Source organism: Mauremys reevesii, linkage group 2 (genome assembly GCF_016161935.1).
Source record: "Mauremys reevesii isolate NIE-2019 linkage group 2, ASM1616193v1, whole genome shotgun sequence".
NCBI lineage: Eukaryota > Metazoa > Chordata > Testudines > Geoemydidae > Mauremys > Mauremys reevesii.
Window position 1 is genome coordinate 145,970,761 of NC_052624.1, and position 20,289 is coordinate 145,991,049.

General features: G+C 52.8%; 1 protein-coding gene across 17 annotated transcripts in view; it reads right to left on the reverse strand.

Annotated features, from left to right (window-relative positions):
• The window catches only part of FER1L5 (fer-1 like family member 5), a 104,783-nt gene that overhangs the window by 26,544 nt on the left and 57,950 nt on the right, over window positions 1–20,289 (reverse strand). For 15 of the 17 annotated variants that reach the window (XR_005593618.1, XR_005593617.1, XR_005593619.1 and 12 more), the window contains 12 exons: window positions 19,598–19,791; window positions 18,997–19,173; window positions 18,049–18,208; window positions 17,710–17,787; window positions 15,305–15,486; window positions 15,044–15,202; window positions 6,889–6,987; window positions 5,785–5,946; window positions 5,341–5,506; window positions 4,377–4,402; window positions 635–691; window positions 88–189 (listed from right to left, as the gene is read on the reverse strand). Coding sequence is in view for 14 of the 17 variants with exons in the window: in XM_039522364.1 (XP_039378298.1) it covers window positions 88–189; window positions 635–691; window positions 4,377–4,402; window positions 5,341–5,506; window positions 5,785–5,946; window positions 6,889–6,987; window positions 15,044–15,202; window positions 15,305–15,486; window positions 17,710–17,787; window positions 18,049–18,208; window positions 18,997–19,173; window positions 19,598–19,791 (1,562 nt within the window). In the remaining 3 variants the exon portion in view is untranslated. The remainder of the gene's footprint in view (window positions 1–87; window positions 190–634; window positions 692–4,376; window positions 4,403–5,340; window positions 5,507–5,784; window positions 5,947–6,888; window positions 6,988–15,043; window positions 15,203–15,304; window positions 15,487–17,709; window positions 17,788–18,048; window positions 18,209–18,996; window positions 19,174–19,597; window positions 19,792–20,289) is intronic. The other 2 variants (XM_039522359.1, XM_039522360.1) reach the window with 2 other exon arrangements.

Here is a 20,289-nt window from a genome sequence, read left to right on the forward strand (position 1 = left end):
GTTGTCATCCCCAGAACAGAGGGGAGACACCTCTCTGCAACCCCCAGTCCAGGTTCGACCATGTGCGACCGCCAGCCAGGCGCACACCTTCAGGCTGTCCAGCCCTGTCTGCAGGTAGTCTCCGCTCTTTGCCAGATCCCCCGTGGCAGCATAGAACTTGCTCCACCAGTCGACACACTCCTCCTCCTCCTGGGGAAGAATGGAAGGAAGAGCAGCACGAACCTTGCTAACCAGTGGGAAATGCAGTTGTCTCTGTCACACTGCTGCTGAGAGCTGCTATCCAGGGGTGGCTCCAGGCACCAGCGCAGCAAGTGCGTGCCTGGGGTGGCAAGCCGCGGGGGGTGGTCTGCTGGTTGCTGTGAGTGCGGCAGGCAGGCGGGTTTCGGCGGCGCGCGCACCTGTGGGAGGTCCCGCGGCTTCAGCGGCGGGGACGCCGATGGCGCGGCACCAGTGGACCGCCCGCAGGCATGCTGCCCAATCCATGTGACTAGCAGACCGCTCACAGGCACGCCGCCGAAACCTGCCTGCCTGCCGTGCTTGGGGCGGCAAAAAACAGAGCCGCCCCTGCTGCTATCCCACTGGGCACAGGGGGCTGCTGGTCCAAGTTCCTTCCTGACCCCTCTGTGAAACCCACCTTCTCTGCTCTTGGTGTTGTTCGAAGCCACGACTCGGCAGCCATCCTGCTCAGCATCTGCAGAGATGAGGGGAGACAAATGTGTCATGGCCAAGAAGTTTAATACACCTTGTGACACTGCACCCCATATTCCTCACAGTGATGTTATTTTGATATGATTATGGCATAATTATGGTGCATTTTGTACAAGATGGGTCATGTGAGGTGTCACTATAAAAGTTACGATTTGCCGAATATGATTACCCTATTTGTATGCATGGATCATTTTTGTATCTGAAGGTATGAATATTGACTGTGCATCTGTATTTCAATGTGCTGTCTCTGGGTGACACCCACAACTAGCCTTTCACGTACAACAATGAAGAAGCCAGACAGTGCTGATGGCTCATCAGCAAAGACAATGGGCCCTGGAAGAACTTAACCTTCCTGGAAACATTCCAGACAGCCTGTAAGCAATGGCTGCTGTGACTCAGCAAAGTATGCAAGGGCATGTGACCAGACCACATGACTCTGGGCTCCATTTTGGGGTCTCTGTATTTTTCCACAAACTGGTCTGGGAACCAAGTTTAAAACAAAGGGTTCCTGCCATATGCTAAAGCTATATAAGGCAGGGAGTGACATCACCTGTTCTTCACTCCCCACACAAGAGGACTCCTGGAAACACCTGAGGAACAAACAGGGCCGACTCTAGACCCCAGCGCGTCAAGCGCGCGCGCGGGGCGGCATTTTGCCGGAAGGGCGGCAGGTGGCTCCGGTGGACCTTCCGCAGTCATGCCTGCAGAAGCTCCACCAGAGCCGCGGGACCAGTGGCCCCTCCGCAGGCACGCCTGCAAGAGGTCCCCCGGAGCCGCGGGACCGGTGCCCGGCAGCGCGCCCCCTGCGGCATGCCACCCTGCTTGGGGCGGCCAAATTCTTAGAGCCGCCCCTGGGAACAAATATTGAACTGGGGGAAGTGCTGGACCCAGGCACAAAATGGGCAATGACTGCCTAGGAAGGAGTACCACGGAAAGGGATCTGGGGGTCAGAGTGGATCACAAGCTAAATATGAATCAAAAGTGCCACACTGGTGCCAAAAAAGCAAACATCATTCTGGGATGTATTAGCAGGAGTGTTGTAAGCAAGACATGAGAAGTAATTCTTCTGCTCCACTTTGTGCTGATTAGGCCTCAGCTGGATAGCGTTTCAGGAAAGAAGTGGACAAATTGGAGAGAGTCCAAACATCAACAAAAATTATTAAAGGTCTAGAAAACATGAGCTATGAGGGAAGATTGAATAAATTGGGTTTGTTTAGTCTGAAGCAAAGAAGACCGAGAGGGGACATGATAACAGTTTTCAAGTACATAAAAGGCTGTTACAAGGAGGAGGGAGAAAATTGTTCTTAACCTCTGAGGACAGGACAAGAAGCAATGGGCTTAAATTGCAGCAAGGGAGGTTTAGGTTGGACATTAGGAAAAAGTTCCAAACTGTCAGGGTGGTTAAACCCTGGAATAAATTGCCCCGGGAGGTTGTGGAATCTCCATCATTGAGGATTTTTAAGAGCAGGTTAGATAAACACCTGTCAGGGCTGGTCTGGATAAGACTTAGTCCTGACTTGAGTGCAGGGGACTTAATTAGAAGACCATTCCAGGTCCCTTCCAGTCCTACAATTCTATCTTCTTCTATCTTCTAAAGGGATTTTTAGCCTGTGTATGAAAACCTGGGGAACCCAAGATGCAAAGCAAATACAGCTTGTGCCTTAAGAATCTGTCAGCCTGCTTGTACCATCACTCAGGGTGAGAAACTGCTAACTCATATCCAATCTATCTAGTATGTTCAGCTCAGTTTGTGTTTTTGTTTTAGTTCTTATGGTAATCTACTTTGATTGGTTTGCTATCACTTATAATGACTTAAAATCTATCTTTTAGTAGCTAATAAACTTGTTTTCTGTTTTAATCTAAACCAGTGTGCCTTGGGGAAAATCTCAGCTTGGTTAACACAAGTGTGCATTGTTCTCTTCACATTGAGGGAGCAGTGGACTAGGTATTAAACCCATATACTGGCCATAATGTGAACAGGGCAGGATGGTACAGCTCTGGGGTCCTAGGCTGGAGAGCTAGGGGGCGGGGTTGGGCTGCAGTCTCTCTACTGTCGGTTCATGCAGCGGCCGGCCAAAGCCTGCACGTAATTGCAGCTGGATGTGTCCCTGCCTGTGTGAATGCTGATGGGAGTGTAGGATCCGGAACAGTCTGCAGTTGTCACTGCAGCACAATGCAAGAGGGAGCCCAGGCTGGACAGACAGAGGGCTTAGTGGCACCCCAGTTGCACCCAGGGGGACCCGTCACACACCTGATCAGCTCCTGCTTGGCCCACCACATGCTGCCCTTCTGCTGGGCTCCTGATGGCTCAGGACGTGTCCCCCAGAGTCCCATGGAGGGCTTCGGAGACATTCTAGGAGCCATCTCACATCTCTCTAGTAAGTGGAGGACTGGCCAGGCCAGCTGGAGGGTCTGCAGGGCCCTTGTGGGGAGTGGTAACTCAAGGGAGGAGTGTGGGTATAGGGTACCTTTTCTTGCAGCTGGCATTTTGATCGTTAGCTTTGGCAGGGCTTTACCAGCACCTGTGTTAATGAGCCAGGCTAAGCAATGCTCATATGAACGGCCCGGCGTTATTGTACAGGACAGCTCTGTAGATAGGTCACTGCAGTGGGGGCCCACATGGCTGAGGGCACCAGCATGGATAAGCAGGAGTGTCCTGGTGCTGGCTGCTTTTCAGCTTCCTGGAGGAGGGGCATCTGAGCAGCTGCTCCGGCTAGAGGCTGTCTGGAGACCATCCCCTTCCAGCTGTCATCTGAAGTCAGGTGAAATTTGCTGATTTGATCAGCGAAATACCTGACCTTGATCCGAGCCTCCCTCCCTCCCCTCTAGCATACATGGGTTGGATTTTTATTGGTAAATGTCAGTAAACGCCTTTTCCACTGTACACACGCAAACTGACGAAATTTTTTTTCCACGGATAGTAATCGAAATGTGCAGCTAGGCAAAGTAAGGGAAACGCTGCTTGGGACCATGCTGAGTTTGATTTCAGGAGATTGACATGGTGTATTTTGACTGGAGATGTTGATAATTTGTGTTTTATTGGCTATGAAGCTTTAATTTTTGGAATTTCACAATTCAATTACAATCGATTCTGTCAAGCCTATACCCAGACAACCCTTCCTTCTGTCCAAGCAGCTCACAGTGCTTTACGAGCATTAAGGCATGAAGCCTCACAAACCTCCCCCTCCCATGAGGTAGGTCAGTAGTATCATAGTTTTACAGGTGGGGAAACTGAGGCACAGAGCATGGCCAGCACTGGTCCAAAGTTGCACATCAAGTCTGTGGCAGAGCTGGGTATAGACCCTAGATCTCCTGGCCTCTGTCCCCCTGCTCTAGCCCCTAGATGATAGTGTCTCATAGGGTCCTTTAGGGAGAGCCCCTCAGACAAGTTAAAGGCTGGCTATGCGAGCACAAAGCGAATGCACCTTGGAGTGAGGTGCAGATGTGACATCCTGGGATGCAGCACGGGGCTTCCTGCTAGAACTGCAGTGAGGGGAACCTGAAGGGTTAAAGCAGAGCTGAGGCCCGAGTCACCCCGCGCTGTGTCTGCACTGAGGTCAGTGGTGCTGGAGCAGGAATGCCCATGGCACCAGGGAGTAGGACGTGAGCGCTGCAGAGAGGGGACCCAGCAAGCAGGTGGCTCTGGGCTGCTGGAGAGTAGCACTCACCTTCGCGAACTTCCCCTTGGGAGCCACTGCGCAGGGCAGGGAAGGGAGGGGGAGAAAAGAGACATGAAATTAATGGCAACATTGAAATAGCCCCAGGTTCCCTCTCAGCTCCGAAAGCGTGAATGGCTGGGGGAGGCTCTCTGGCCTGGCTAGGCCGGACCGGCTGCATGATCACACTGGGCCCATCGGAATTAGCCCTTTAATGCCACAGATGAGGAACAGAAACTAGGATTCCTTACGCTTACTGTGGGGACTAGACTCAGCCACTGGTTACTGCATAACCTTGCCACCGCTGGAGGTCAGGAGTCAAACTGGACTCCCGTGAGGGGTCAGTGTGGTTATTCAGAACCCAGGTCCTAGATAGCATTTCTTTACATTGCAAAAGTAACCCAGCATTTAGCACCTGACAGGCACGGCTCATGGGAAGCCAAGATTTCTCACAGGCAGGCTGTTCAAGGCAAGGACTGATTGGCATTGGCACCACTGTGTGTGGGGAGCTCAGAGCTGGGCTAGCAGGAGGCTGGGGCTTGGGAGTGAGGGCCACTGGCAGAGCTGTGGGGCAGTGGGTGGGCCCCCCACGACTGGAATAACAGAGGACTGCAGATCCCAGCTATGTCCTCACTAGGAATACATCTTCCTTTAGTTTTAATGTTGGGGGATGTGCAGTCCTGGCACCCCAGCGTGAAAAGATTCCATGGGGCAATGTGGGAGGGGGGTCTGCAGCATTTCTGTGTTAGAGCACACGGGCACCACACTGGAGCCTGGCCCGGCAGAGCCAATGGTTCCGGACGGCTGGCTCCAGTGAAATGTGGGGTTTGGCCAAATAGTTCCAGAGGAGAGGGTCTGGCAGTGACAGATCCCGAGGTCCCTGCCAGCAATGGGAGAAAGACAGTGTTCCCCAGAGGTCCTGGGAGCTGGGCTGGATGTGGGGGATGGTGAGTGGGATTCATTGGTTGGCCTGTACCTGGGGGTGGCAGGCTGGGATGGTGCCCCTCTGCGGACGGCTCGCACATGTACCGGCGCAGGGATCTCACGCTGGCCTGGCCCACCACTGGCTTATACCCAAACTCCCGGTTGTCCACGACCTTCAGCTCGATGGGGGGCATTAAATCTTCTTCCATGGGCAGGTGCTGTGGGGTGGCAAGCAGGTCCATGAGCTCCATGGGGAGGCAACAGAAGGAGCAGGCAACTGGGCCAGCACCTAGACACTCAGCCATGGAGCCCTGTATGGACAGACAGACAACGCCGGCCATAGGGCTAGAGGTGATGTGGGTCGGTGGGATCAAGTGGTCACTGGAACTCTCCAACCATCTCCGACTCCTAACCCAGGCACGTAGGCAGGCAGGAAGGGAAGTGGCTGAGAAGCAGTGGGTGGAACCGCCCTGCCCCATGCTCCTGCCCTGCTCACCACTCTCATGAGGAAGACATTGATTGGGAAGTTGGGGTTCTCGTGGAGGTCTCTGATGGGAGCTGTCTGGATGGCCTCTCCTCCACACTCCACCACCAGGCTTGGTGACATGACGCTCAACAGGTTGTAGCTCTGCAGACCTCGCAGGCCCCAGGCCAGGATCTGGAGGAGAGGAAGAGGTGAATGGTTTGGTTGTACCATGGATGGACGTCATGAAGGAGGGGTAGGCTGGGCTGAATCAGCACCAGTCCCACTGGCAAAGACACCAGGGTGAAGCTGCCGATGTGGCTCTGTTTCAGAATCAGAACAGAGCTTAGAAGCCAGCCGGGCCAGAAACACTCACTGGCCAAGTGCCCTGGCCAGCCCCTGAGTGTATTGGACACCCAGCAGGGAGCTGAATGGGCTGGACTGCTCTGGAGCCCAGAAGGCAATGGAGGGGTGGACTGCTCTGGGGCCCAGAGGGCGATGGAGGGGCTGGCGACAGTGGCTCCCCAGCACAAACTCCCACCGATGTCCTGCCTGGCCAGTCAAGGTGGTGGGTGGGAAGAGGGCAACGCTGCAGCCAGTGTTGGTGTCAGGCGGAAGGGATGGTTCTGGGTGACAGGAGAGTTACAGTCAGGAGTGAGGGGCTAGGGTTAACCAAAGGGAGAAGCAGGGTCTGGAGGGAAGTGACACGGTGACTAGACTGGAGGGGCAACCTTGCCCCGGCCCCCAGGCGATGAGCAGGGCGGGACTTCCTGGGCGCTTCCATCCCCATGCTGATGAGGAGCAGCAGCCTGTCCCCTCAGGAGGGGAAGCACCTGCAGGTCATTGGGGGTCATCGACCTCTGCCCAACGTGCTGGTCTGATCTTCGTAGCGCTGCCTGCAGCAGTCCCCATGCAGGATGCCTCCCAGCTCCATCCCCGCTGTCCCCCAGTCCCTGCTGGCTAGGCCCTCCTGTGGAGTAGATAGTGGCTGACGCCCAATGGCATGGCAGGGTCTGTGGCAGTAACAGGCATCGCAACGTGCCCTCCGCAGCAGATGCTTGTTTCCTCTTCCCACCAAACAAACTGCTTCTGCCCTGGAGGCCACGTGAGCAGAGGGGCCCTGGCTGTCACCCTCACCTCAATGGCCATCAGTCTCAGCGTGGGCCGGATGCCGCTAGGGATGACGTAGATCCCGTTCTTCCAGGAGGGGGTGGGAAGGCGGCCTGGTGCACCATCCTGGGAGGGGAAGGACAAGGCTGTTGTGTGATGCTCTGGCTTGGCTGCACTAAGGCTCTTTCTTTGTACAAAATGGACAGAGGACTTTTGTGCCAGGGAAGGACCAGGACTGGCAGCCAAGGGCAATTCCTCTGGCTTCCACATCATGCCCCATGCTAAAGTGACCCCTCCAGCCCTCGGGGACCCTGCTACATAGGCCAGGGGGCTCAGTCTCTGTTGCTCACCATTCCTGGGAATGCCAGCAAGAAGACTGAGGTAGAGCTTAGCTTTTGTGTTGACACCTATTCGGTTGGAACTCTCCTGAGATTCTCCATCAGGATGAGTGATGTGATGTCTGCCAGTCCCGGGGCATCTCATCCGTCCCCCGCACTGGGGCAGGACCCACTAAACCCTTCAAAACCGTCAGTGACAGGGATTCCACAACCTCCCTTGGAAGCCTGGTCCAGAGCTCCACTTCCCTTAGAGTTAGAACGTTTTTCCTAATATCTAACCTAAATCTCGCCTGCTGGAAACTAAGCCAATTCCTTCTTGTCTTAACCTTGGTGGCCATGTAAAAAAGACGGTTACTCACCTTTGTAACTGTTGTTCTTTGAGATGTGTTGCTCATATCCATTCCAATTAGGTGTGTGCGCGCCGCGTGCACATTCGTCCGAAGATTTTTACCCTAGCAACACTCGGTGGGTCAGCTGGGTCGCCCCCTGGAGTGGCGCCGTTATGGCGCTCAATATATACCCTTACCGACCCAACGGCCCTTCAGTTCCTTCTTGCCGGCTACTCTGACAGAGGGGAAGGAGGGCGGGTTTGGAATGGATATGAGCAACACATCTCGAAGAACAACAGTTAAAAAGGTGAGTAACCATCTTTTCTTCTTCGAGTGCTTGCTCATATCGATTCCAATTAGGTGACTCCCAAGCCTTACCTAGGCGGTGGGGTCGGAGTGAGATGTCGCAGAATGTAGAACTGCTGAGCCAAATGCCGCGTCATCTCTGGACTGTTGTACCAATGCGTAATGTGACGCAAAGGTGTGAACCGAGGACCAGGTAGCTGCACGACATATCTCCTGGATGGGTACATGGGCCAGGAAGGCGGCAGATGAAGCTTGAGCCCTAGTAGAATGGGCGGTGAGGTGGCTCATCGGAACGTGAGCCAAGTCATAGCCGGTACGGATGTACGACGTCACCCAAGATGAAATCCTCTGGGAGGAGACAGGTAGGCCCTTCATTCGGTCTGCCACCGCAACGAAGAGTTGGGGTGTCTTTAGAAAGGGCTTTGTTTGTTCAATATAAAAGGCAAGAGCCCTACGGACGTCTAGGGAGTGCAGCTGCTGTTCCCGGCACGATGAGTGCGGCTTCGGGAAGAAGACCGGAAGGAAGATGTCTTGATTGATATGGAAGGCCGATACCACTTTAGGGAGGAAGGCCGGATGTGGTCGCAGCTGTACCTTGTCCTTGTGAAACACTGTATACAGGGGGTCCACAGTGAGGGCCCGAAATTCGGAGACTCGTCTTGCCGATGTAATGGCGACGAGGAATGCTGTCTTCCAGGACAGGTACAGCAGCAAGCAGGTGGCTAGCGGCTTGAAGGGAGCACCCATAAGCTTGGCTAGAACTAGACTGAGGTCCCAGGTTGGGGTGGGACGTCGGACCTGCGGGTACAAACGTTCCAAGCCCTTGAGGAACCTCAAAACCATGGGGTGAGAGAAGACCGAACGGCCACTCTCCCCTGGGTGGAAGGCAGAGATGGCCGCCAAATGCACCTTTATTGATGAGACTGCTAGGCCGTGTTGTTTCAGGGATCAGAGGTAGTCCAAGACAGTAGGAACTGGTATCTGGGTGGGGACAGTGTTACGCTGAGCGCACCAGCAGGAGAAACGCTTCCACTTGGCAAGATATGTGAACCTAGTGGAAGGTTTCCTACTATCCAGGAGTACGTGTTGTACCGAGGCAGAGCAACGTAAGTTGGACTGGCTTAACCACGCAGCAACCATGCTGTGAGGTGAAGAGACTGTAGGTCTGGGTGGTGAAGTCTGCCGTAGTCCTGAGTTATGAGATCCGGCAAAGTGGTAGGGGGATTGGGTTGGCCACCGACAGGTCGAACAACATGGTGTACCAGTGCTGCCTCGGCCACGCTGGAGTGATCATGATCAGGTAGGCCCTGTCTCTGCGGAGCTTGAGCAGGACCCTGTGGACCAGTGGAAACGGTGGAAAGGCATACAGTAGATGGTTCGTCCACGGTATCAGGAATGCGTCTGAGAGGGAGCCCGGGGAGCGACCCTGGAAGGAGCAGAACACGTGGCACTTCCGATTCTCGCGAGAGGAGAAGAGGTCTATCTGGGGAAACCCCCACTTCCGGAAAACAGAATGGAGGACGTCTGGACAAACCGACCACTCATAAGCCAGGAAGGATCTGCTGAGGCGATATGCCAGGATGTTCTGAACTCCTGGGAGAAAGGACGCTACCAGATCGATTGAGTGGGCTATGCAAAAGTCCCAGAGCTGCATGGCCTCCTGACAAAGGAGGGAGGGGCATGCTCCGCCCTGCTTGTTGATGTAAAACACGGCCGTTGTGTTGTCCGTGAACTATATACACAACTATCAGTAAAGAACTACGAGTAAGCTAGGGAAGTGGAGATCAGCTAAGCCGCGCTCCACTGTTCCAACGACCAACACGGGTGGTAAGAAGGAACTGAAGGGCCGTTGGGTCGGCAGGGGTATATATTCAGCGCCATAACGGCGCCACTCCAGGGGGCGACCCAGCCGACCCACCGAGTGTTGCTAGGGTAAAAATCTTCCGACGAACGTGCACGCGGTGCGCACACACCTAATTGGAATTGATATGAGCAAGCACTTGAAGAAGAACAGCTGTATACAGTGTTGTTGCAGCTGTGCTGGTCCCAGGATATTAGAGAGACAAGGTGGGAAAGGTCATATCTTGTATTGTACCCATTCCTGTTGATGAGAGAGAAGCTTTCAAGCCCAGGGCTTCAGCACTGGGAAAGGTTCTCTGAGTGTCACAGCTAAAGACAAGATTGAACAGGTAGTTTAGCATAAATAGCACATCCGAAGAAGTGAGCTGTAGCTCATGAAAGCTCATGCTTAAATAAATTTGTTAGTCTTTAAGGTGCCACAAGTACTCCTGTTTTTTTTGCGGATACAGACTAACACGGCTGCTACTCTGAAACATATTCTAAGGGATCCCTGAAGTCACAGGACAAAAAGGGGGTAAGTGGGTTACAGAATTGTAGAGTTAGAAGGGACCTCAAGGGTCATCTAGTGTAACCCCCAATAAACTATTAATCCAGCATTTTATTAAGTCTTAATAAAGACACTGGATTTATAGTTTATTACAACAACCTGTAACCCACTGATCCCCCTATTTGTCTTGTGGCTTCAGGGGTGTTAGGCCACTTCACCTTGAATGGTCCATTCGAACGTGTGCTAACTGCTTACGCTGAGCTATCTATTCAATCCTGTGTTTAGCTGGGACACTCGGGGTGCCTTTCCCACGCCCGGGGATGAGCTCTGTGCGGCTCAACAGCTTGGCTCTCTCGCCAACAGAAGTTGGTCCAATAAAAGTTATTACCCCCCCCCAACCTTGTCTCTCTAATGGAAGACAGTCACCATCTTCCTTATAACAACTTTTTAAATAATTAAAGACTGTTATCAGGTCTGGAGAACTGTCCAGTTCTGAGTGCCACACTTAAGGAAAGATGTGGACAAATTGGAGAGCATCCAGAGGAGAGCAACAAAAATGATACAAGATTTAGAAAACCTGATCTAGGAGGAAAGGTTAAAGAAAATGGGCACATTTAGCACTGAGAAAAGCAGACTGAGGGGGGACCGGATAACGGTCTTCAAACATGTTAAGGGCTGTTAGAAAGATTCATGGATTCCAAGGCCAGAAGGGACCATTGTGATCATCTTGTCTGAACTCCTGTTTCGCACAGGCCAGAGACCTGCGCCACAGTCATTCCTAGAGCAGATCTGTTAGCAAACATCCACTCTTGATTTTAAAATGGTCAGTGATGGAGAATCCACCACAACTCTCGGTAATTTGTTCCAATGGTTAATTGCTCTCACTGTTAAAAATTTACACATTATTTTGTAGAATCATAAAAGATTAGGGTTGGAAGAGACCTCAGGAGGTATCTAGTCCAACCCCCTGCTCAAAGCAGGACCAACCCCAACTAAATCATCCCAACCAGGGCTTTGTCAAGCCGGGCCTTAAAAACCTCTAAGGATGGAGATTCCACCACCTCCCTAGGTAACTGTAGCGGGGTGGTTACCCGCTCCTGCCCTGAGGGGTTTAAAAACAGCCCTGGAGAGGGCTGCAGCTCTAAAAGCTGGGCTGATTGGGGAAGCAGCTGCAGCTGGGCCAAGCCCCAATCAGGCCACAGCTGGCCTGTATAAAAAGGCTGTGAGCCAGGAGCCCAAACAGTCTCCCTCAGCCTGTAGAGGGAGAAGGGCCTGGTTGCAGGGGGCTAGAGACAGGGAACCTGAGTAGAGCAGGGCTGGGGAAAGGCGAGGAGCTGGGGAGCTCCAGCCTGGAAAGCCCCAGGCTGCGGCCTAGTACAAGGCCAACAGGTACTGGGGGTTGCAGAGGCAGCCCAGGGGTAGGCCAAGGCAGCAGGTCCAAACCCAACCTTGCCAGTGATGAGTAGGCTGATACTGCAGTCTGTTCCAGGGCGTGGGGCTAGACAATGACTGGCAGTAGCCTGATACTGAGGTGAGGTGAGGATAGAGGGTGGGGGTTCCCCTGGGAGGGGGAGACCCTGAGAGAAAGGGGTTACTGCCATGGGGCAGCACCCCAGGTAAAAGGGGCACTGGGTCCAAGACCCAGTGGGTAAGGTGGATCACTTTTCTTCTTTCATGTTGAGAATGTTAAAACATTTTGTGTCAATAAGATAAAGATGTTTCATTTTGACTTGATTGTTTCAAAATATTTCATTTTGACTTTTATACTAAAATATTTATTCTTGGACCCACCAAGCGGTAAGGTGGATACTGGCCTGCAGAGGGCGCTCTGGGCAGGAAATCGAGCTAATTCCCTGAGAGACCAGCAGGAAGCGCTGCAGGGGTGAGTCCGCACGCTTACAGTAACCCATTCCAGTGCTTCACCACCCTCCTAGTGAAATAGTGTTTCCTAATATCCAATCTAAACCTCCCACACTGCAACTTGAGACCATTGCTCCTTGTTCTGTCATCTGCCACCATTGAGAACAGCCGAGCTCCATCCTCTTTGGAACCCCACTTCAGGTAGTTGAAGGCTGCTATCAAACCCCCCCTCATTCTTCTCTTCTGCAGACTAAACAAGCCCAGTTCCCTCAGCCTCTCCTCATAAGTCGTGTCTCCCAGTCCCCTTATAATTTTCATCGCCCTCCACTGGACTCCCTCCAATTTGTCCACATCCTTTCTGTAGTGGGGGGCCCAAAACTGGACACATTACTCCAGATGTGGCCTCACCAATGCCGAATAGAGGGGAATGATCACGTCCCTCAATCTGCTGGCATTGCTCCTACTAATGCAGCCCAATATGCCATTAGCCTTCTTGGCAACAAGGGCACACTGTCGACTCATATCCAGCTTCTCATCCACTGAAATCCTCAGGTCCACAGAATGTCTTGTGAGGTCTCAAATGAAAGCCAGTGTCATATTGGTCATTAATAGCACTGTGAAATGTATGTCCATAAGGAGTTATGTACATAGATTGAAGATATGTTCTTAGAGTCTGTATCAAGGTCCGAGTCACCAGCAGAGGTGAAAAAAGCAGGTTTTGTGTCAGACAAGAGGTGTTTATTCACCTGTCTCTCTGCCGGGATAGAAACGAAGCATTGTATGCTAACACACTGTACTCTAGCCCACTTACCTATGAAGTCAACAGGGAAGCATGCATGGAAAAATAAACCAGGGGTGGTTATCCTGTCTCTGAGCACAGGCAATGAATTTTGGGGATTATAAGTAGAAGGCAAAGAAGACACCCCCTTACCCTTCACCTAGGAAGTAAACGGACAGTGCGTCTGCATTCGTGAAACTGGGATCTCAGCCAACCTTGGTTGAAAAGCTGCAAAGCACTTTGGGGTGAGATGAACTTATTTAGACAGGTGGTTAATTTGTTAGTTAAGTTTAGTCTCTAGAAGGCATGTTCTGATTTAGTTTTATATGTAACCTTTTGTTTCCAATATTCGTACTATCACTTGAACCTTGAATCTTTGATGATAAACTTATTCCTGTTGTCACTATTAATCTATCTCAGTGCTGTGATATTAAGCAAGGTGCTGAGTCTGAGCTGAATCAGACAGGCTGGTGTGTACACTGGTCTTTCGCTGGTATTTCTGTGAGTGTTCAGGGGATGGGGCTATAGGCACGGCCGGGGAATGCTTCACAGGGCATTGGGGTCTGGGATTATTAAACTGTAAGGCCTGGCTTAGCCCAGAGGAGAATGCTAACAGGCTAGTGGTATCGTGAGATGACACCCAGTGAAGCAAAAGCAAGACTCCTTCTCACTGAAGACGGGGGGGCCCACAAGGTGACTCACAATCCTGGGTACCCTGAGAACTGTCACAGAAAGTTATCTGGACTTACTGATTTTAAAATGTCTAACTTTAGCAGCTGCTGTTTAACACCCTCCTGAGATACTAGTGGAATGGACAGAGTGTTCTCACATGATGACACTACATCTGTTTTTTTCCCAAATAGAGAACAGAGATAGTTATTGAACACTTCTGCCTTTTCTGCATTATTATTGATGGTTGTACCATTTCCATCTAGTAAGGGACCAATACAATTGTCAGGATACTTTTTGTTCCTAAAATACTTAAAAAGCTCCTTCTTATTGTCCTTAACTCTGCTGGTCATAGATGTTTCCTTCTGTCCCTTTTGTTTCCCTTATCAATTTTCTACAATTTACAGCTTCTGATTTATATTAACTTATCAACTTCTCCTTTCTTCCATTTATTTATTTTTATTTTTATAGCTGCCTTCATTTCCCCTCTAAACCAGGTCATTTTTTAAAACCAGTATGGCCTTCTTCTTCAATTGTGGGATTGAAGAATTTTTCGGCATCTAGTAATGTGTTCTTAAATAATTCCCAATTACCATCCACATTTTTCTGATGAAATAATTGCAGATGATTGGGTAATAATTGTTTTCAGTTTTGTGAATTTGGCCATTTTACATTACCAAGTATATATCTCACTGGTCTGGACTTCATTCTGTTTGCACATTATAAATGTGATCAAATCATGATCATAAGTTACCATTAATATTTAGTTCTGTGATCAGTTCTTCTTTATCTGTCAAGACCAGGTCTAATACAGAATTCTCTGTCTTGGATGCAGCACTTTTTGAGTTAGGAAATTGTCATCTCTAATGTTTAGAAATTCCAAGGATGTTCTAGTTCTGGCAGCATGAGACCTTCAGCATGTGCCATTCAGATGGAAGTCCCCCACGATAATATAGTTTTCCCCCTACACTTTGTAGATAGGTGCGTAAGGAAGCAGTTATCCTGTTCGTTTGTGGGATTTGGTAGTTGGTTGCAGACACCAACTAATACCTCATCTTGTGCTTTAGCCATTAAAACATTGATCCATAAGCATTCAAGAATGTTCTCTTCCAAATAATCAGCGACTCAGAAGCAGATAATGCCATTTCTGACATACATCTTTTGCCCACTTGCTCCTTCCTAAATAGGTTATAACCATTGATTTTAACATTCCAGTCATGGGAATCATCCCACCAGGTTTCAGTAATAAAGAGGACGGTGACCAATTGTTCGCCAGGTCCACTAAGACAGGACAAGAAGTAATGGGCTTAATCTACTATAACCCCCAGATCCTTTTCACCTAGCCAGTATTACCACCTAACCAGTTGTTCCCCATTTGTATTTGTGCATTTGAGTTTTCCTTTCTACGCGCAGAATTTTGCCCTTGTCTCTATTGAATTTTGTCTTGTTGATTTCAGACCAGCTCTCCAATTTGTCAAGGTCATTTTGAATTCTAGTCCTGTCCTCCAAAGTGCTTGTTACCCCTCCCCTCCAATAAAACACACACCCCTTTTACCTTGGGATCCAATAGGAGCTCAAAGGCAGCTAAGAGCTCGCCCGCTTCCTTCTGCTGCTTTGTGATTGGATACCACTGGAGGCGGGGGAGGTGTCGGGATCCGAGATCCAGACATACCAGTGGGGAACACATGCTCCTCCCCAGGAAGTCATCCTTGTCCTAATATAAAGAGGAGACATGATCAGACCATGTGAGTCATGGGGCTGCAGATCCCCTTCACCTGCTCCTCCTTTACCCCCTTCCCTGGGATCTCGCACTTACAATGATGTCCTGGCCAAACAGCTCCAAAACCACCAGTGGCGGGTCCTGCCGGGTGGCCTGGGGGTCTCCGTAAATCAGCACATGGTCGAAGATGAGGGTCTGGTCCCAGCTGGGGCTCAGGGTGGCAGTCAAGGTCTGCGTGCGCTGACTCCTGTGCAGGAAGGACACGTGGGCATAGGGATCTGGAGGAAGGAGACAGGAGAGATGGGCTGTTCACTCATAGAGTGATAGAATATCAGGGTTGGAGGGGACCTCAGGAGGTATCTAGTCCAACCCCCTGCTCAAAGCAGGACCAATCCCCATCTAAATCATCCCAGGCACGGCTTTAAGCCTGACCTTAAAACCTCTAAGGAAGGAGATTCCACCACCTCCCTAGGTAACCCATTCCAGTGCTTCACCAGCCTCCTAGTGAAAAAGTTTTGCCTAATATCCAACTTAGACCTCCCCCACTGCAACTTGAGACCATTGCTCCTTGTTCTGTCATCTGCTACCAATGAGAACAGTCTAGATCCATCCTCTTCGGGAACCCCCCTTCAGGTAGTTGAAAGCAGCTATCAAATCCCCCCTCACTCTTCTCTTCTGCAGACTAAACAATCCCAGTTCCCTCAGCTTCTCCTCATAAATCATGTGCTCCAGCCCCCTGATCATTTTTGTTGCCCTCTGTTGGACTCTCCAATTTTTCCACATCCTTCTTGTAGTGTGGGCCCAAAACTGGACACAGTGCTCCAGATGAGGCCTCACCAATGTTGAATAGAGGGGAATGATCTCATCCCTCAATCTGCTGGCAATGCTCCTACCTATACAGCCCAAAATGCTGTTAGCCTTCTTGGCAACAAGGGCACACTGCTGACTCATATCCAGCTTCTCGTCCACTGTAACCCCTAGGTCCTTTTCTGCAGAACTGCTTCCTAGCCACTCGGTCCCTAGTCTGTAGCAGTGCATGGGATTCTTCCGTCCTAAGTGCAGGACTCTGCACTTGTCCTTGTTGAACCTCATCAGGTTTCTTTTGGCCCAGTCCTCTAATTTGTCTACGTCCCTCTGTATCCTATCCCTTCCCTCCTGCGTATCTACTTCTCCTCCAGCGTATCTACTCCTCCCAGTTTAGTGTCATCTGCAAACTTGCTGAGGGTGCAGTCCATGCCATCCTCCAGATCATTAATGAAGATATTGAACAAAACTGGCCCCAGGACCACCCCTTGGGGCACTCCGCTTGATACCAGCTGCCAACTAGACATGGAGCCATTGATCAGTACTCGTTGAGACCGACGATCTAGCCAGCTTTCTATTCACCTTATAGTCCATTCATCCAGCCCATACTTCTTTAACTTGCTGTCAAGAATACTGTGGGAGACCGTATCAAAAGCTTTGCTAAAGTCAAGGAATAACACGTCTACTCCAGTCCTGTAGGAATCCGTCAGAGCGGGCAGCGTCTCAGTGTTCCCGTCTGGACATAGCGACATGGGAGAGATGTAGAACTGACCTGAGGGGCACCGTGCAGCCCACTGGACAGTGTGTGCCCAGCAGCGGGGAACCTGTAGGGCCACTGTTTGTACAGGGCCGGCTCCGGCTTTTTTGCCGCCCCAAGCAAAAAAAAAAGGGGGGGGGCAGGGCCAACGGAGCAGCAAAACAGGGGGAAAAAACCAGCGCGGCTGGCGTGGCAAAGCCGGGGGGGGGGAACACAGCGTGGCTGGAGCGGCAAAGCGCGTGGTGCGGGGAGAACAACACAAAAATGGCACGGCTGGAGCAGCAAAGCGGGGGGGGCGGGGGGAGTAACAACGGTGCGGCCGGCAAAACAGGGGAAAAACAAAACAAAAAACCGTACAGGGCAACCAGAGCCAGGGGACTCCGTGTGCTGCAGAGTGCGCGCCCGGTCTAATGGGGGGGAAGGGGAGGGAGTGGGGGGGAGAGACAGAAAGGGGGTGGCCAGCGCTTCAGCGAGGCACTCACCCCGCGGCCCCGATCGCCGCGCTGCCTGCCGGGAGGGCTCCGCTCCACTCCGGTCGGCAAGGAGGGAAGGACGCGGGCTGCCCTGCCGAGTTTGCTGCAGGGCGCTCCCCTCCTCCACGCCGCCGCCCCCTACAGGGCGGCCAGAGCAGCGAACAACAACAACAAAAAAGCGGCCGTGCCGCCCTAGGATTGGGCGGAAGCCACCCCGTAGAATCTGCCGCCCCAAGCACAAGCTTGCTCAGCTGGTACCTGGAGCCGGCCCTGACAGCGTAGGCCATTCAGAGCTCCCATGCCCAACATCTAGCCTTGGAGGGTTATACCAGGGGTTGCACCAAGAATATTTGTGTTAGGTCCCCAGGCGTTATGATCTGGGGGTGCCAGGAGATGGGTGGGGTTGAGCAGGGAAGGTCTGAAGAGGCATGTGCTGAGGGTGGTGGGGTTTGCCTCATGTCACCTACCGGAGGAGCTCCTGCCATCGCTTGGTGTCAGATCCCTGGCTTGGTAGATGTAGCAGTGTAGCTGGTAGTAATTGGGCTCTGGAATATGAAGAGTTCACATGTCTCACCCACACTCCTCCTCACCTGTTACGCAGAGGTGCCCTGTGGTGTCCCCCCATTCCTGCCACCATCCAGGGCCCAGCTGCAGAGGCTTCAGTCCCTCCGTCCATGGAGAGGGGCTCAGGAGGAGCCAATGATCGCAGGGGCCCTGAAACCAGTGGATGGAGGGACAGATTGGGGGGCCACCTTCCTTCTAGGGCTCTGGGGCCAGGTGTGATCCCCTCCATGCCAGTGACTCACGCTGGAAGACACAGGTGATCAGAGGAGTGTTCAGCTGCAGGATGTTTTGGGCTGGGGACCTCTTCTCTCTCTCTCCCTCCTCCAGGATCTTTTTCTCTCGCTCCGTCTGTTTCTCTTTCTCTTCTCCTTCCTCCTTCTCTTGATCTTCAAACTCCACGCCCTGAGCAGAGAGCAGCCCTCAGCCCCTGGGCACCCTCAGCTGCAGGATGTCCAGCTGGAAGTGCTGGGACCCGGGTGGAGCTCTCACTGCCAGGATGCCCTCAGCACCCCCTTCCAGCTGCAGGTCCTGCTTCCTGTTTCCAACTCCACTGGAGTCTATAGCCCCTGCCCTGGCTATACATCCTCACTAATACAACAACCACTTCCTCCCACCTCTGTTGTAACCACCCCCATCATCCCTCTCTGCTCCTCTCTATGGCTGCATCTCCCTGGGGCTCAGGAGCACCCTGCCTTGGGTCTGTGAGCTACCTTGGGGCAGGCTGACCCTTCTGTGTCAATCAGCCCTCTCTGGCCTATGGGGACCCTGCTATGGGCCAGGGGTTTGTGCTAGTGGCTGGGCAGGTGCTTTCTGGGAGAGGAAAGAAGAGAGGCTCCAACTGGAGACAATGGGCCAGAGGCTGCACTCCTCCCTCTCTAGCCTGGGACCACCCATTGGCATAAGGCTGCATGCACAGCTCCTACTGGATCAGCTGCAGCCAGGGGGTTTCCAGCTGAGATCTGCCTGCCTTGGGGAAGCCTCCTGTTGGCTCACTCTGCAAGGCTGCTGCCTACGAGCCTCCCAGTTCCCGTCATGCCCAGTGCATGGGTCTGCGTGGGTCTGGCCAGCTGCTAGGGGGGAAGGGGTTCCCAGCCATTCTAGCGTTTGGCCAGCCGGGGACAGGATCTTACTTAGAATAGCGGCCAAATGAACAGCCAAGGGCAATGCCCCTTTGCTGCTTGGCCTCTTACCAGGGAGCCCTCCAAGAGGAAAATGGGAGCCACCCTGGCGGGCTGCACGGGCACGAGCTTCCTGCGCCAGCAGCGCCGCCGGTAAGTGTCATGCGGCCGGGGCTGCAGGTGGAACTTCCAGCCAAAAAAGGAGGCGTATTCCCAGGTGTCCTCTTCTGCCGGCTTCCCTGTAGAGTGCTGCAAAAATGGGACAGCCCTGAGAAAGAGGGAAGAGCTGCGCCACAAGGATCCAGCTCAGATTCAATCCTGACCCTCCGCAAGATTCCCCCGAAGCAAGTCCCCTCCCTGGCCACCAGGTTTCACCCCGAGACACTTTGGAGCTTTCCAGCTCCGTTCTGCAGACTTCAGCGGCTCAGGTACAATCCGTGAACCTGGGGAGGTGGGGGGGAAGGGCGTCTCCAAACAGCTCAGTTGACTTTGGTGGAGCCCCGGTGATTTGCAGAGGAGCCAGGCCGCCTTACACCAGCTGAGGGTTTGTCCTCGCAGTGCGGTGTGTGTCTGACGTTCCGTCACCCCTCAGGTGCTGGGAGCAGCCCCTTCCGAGCCAGCCCCACAGGCACCATGAGCACAGCCCCTGAGCTCGGCCACTCCCACCACTTACCAGCTGGAGAAAGGAGGCAATTTCCTGCTCCTGGCTCTGAGTGTTCAGGTCCCGACAGCGTCTCCGCAGCCAGCGCCGACGCCGGTGCGTGTGGTACGTCTTCTCTGCAGCATTCCAGGACCGGGGGGTTCCAGTGGGGGGGATGCCAATGCCGTACTCCCAGCCTGAGAGAGGAGCCGTGCTGCCATCAGGACCTGGGAGGAGGCCCCAGGCAGGTGTGCTCACATCCTGGTGATCGGACCCTCCCTCATGAAACCAGGCAACCTCCTGCCTGGCCTCACCTGCTGCCTGGGCACACTCCCCAACCACCTGGGCTGGACAAGGTGCTGATCCTGTGACTGAGGCTGGCAGGGAGAAGCTGCACCCAGTACAGGTGTTCATGCACCAGCTCTCTCTGTCTGACAGCAGGGAAAGCCTAGGAAACTCCCCCCATGTGCCCACCAACCCAGGTCTGGAGCAGCCTCCTCCAAAGGCGATAGGGGAGCTCAGTCTCCATGGCCTATCTGCTGAGGCTGCCAGCAAGATGGGAAGCTTGTGCCAGTGGTGGTGTCAGTGATCCTGTGATGAGGATGCTTGTCTGCTGGGAACCCGCTAAACTCATTACTCTGGGCTGCTGAATGGCCCTCGCAGAGATTGCCCCACAGACCCTTCAGGATGTGCCCAGGGGAACACAGTCAGCACTGAGCCCCACA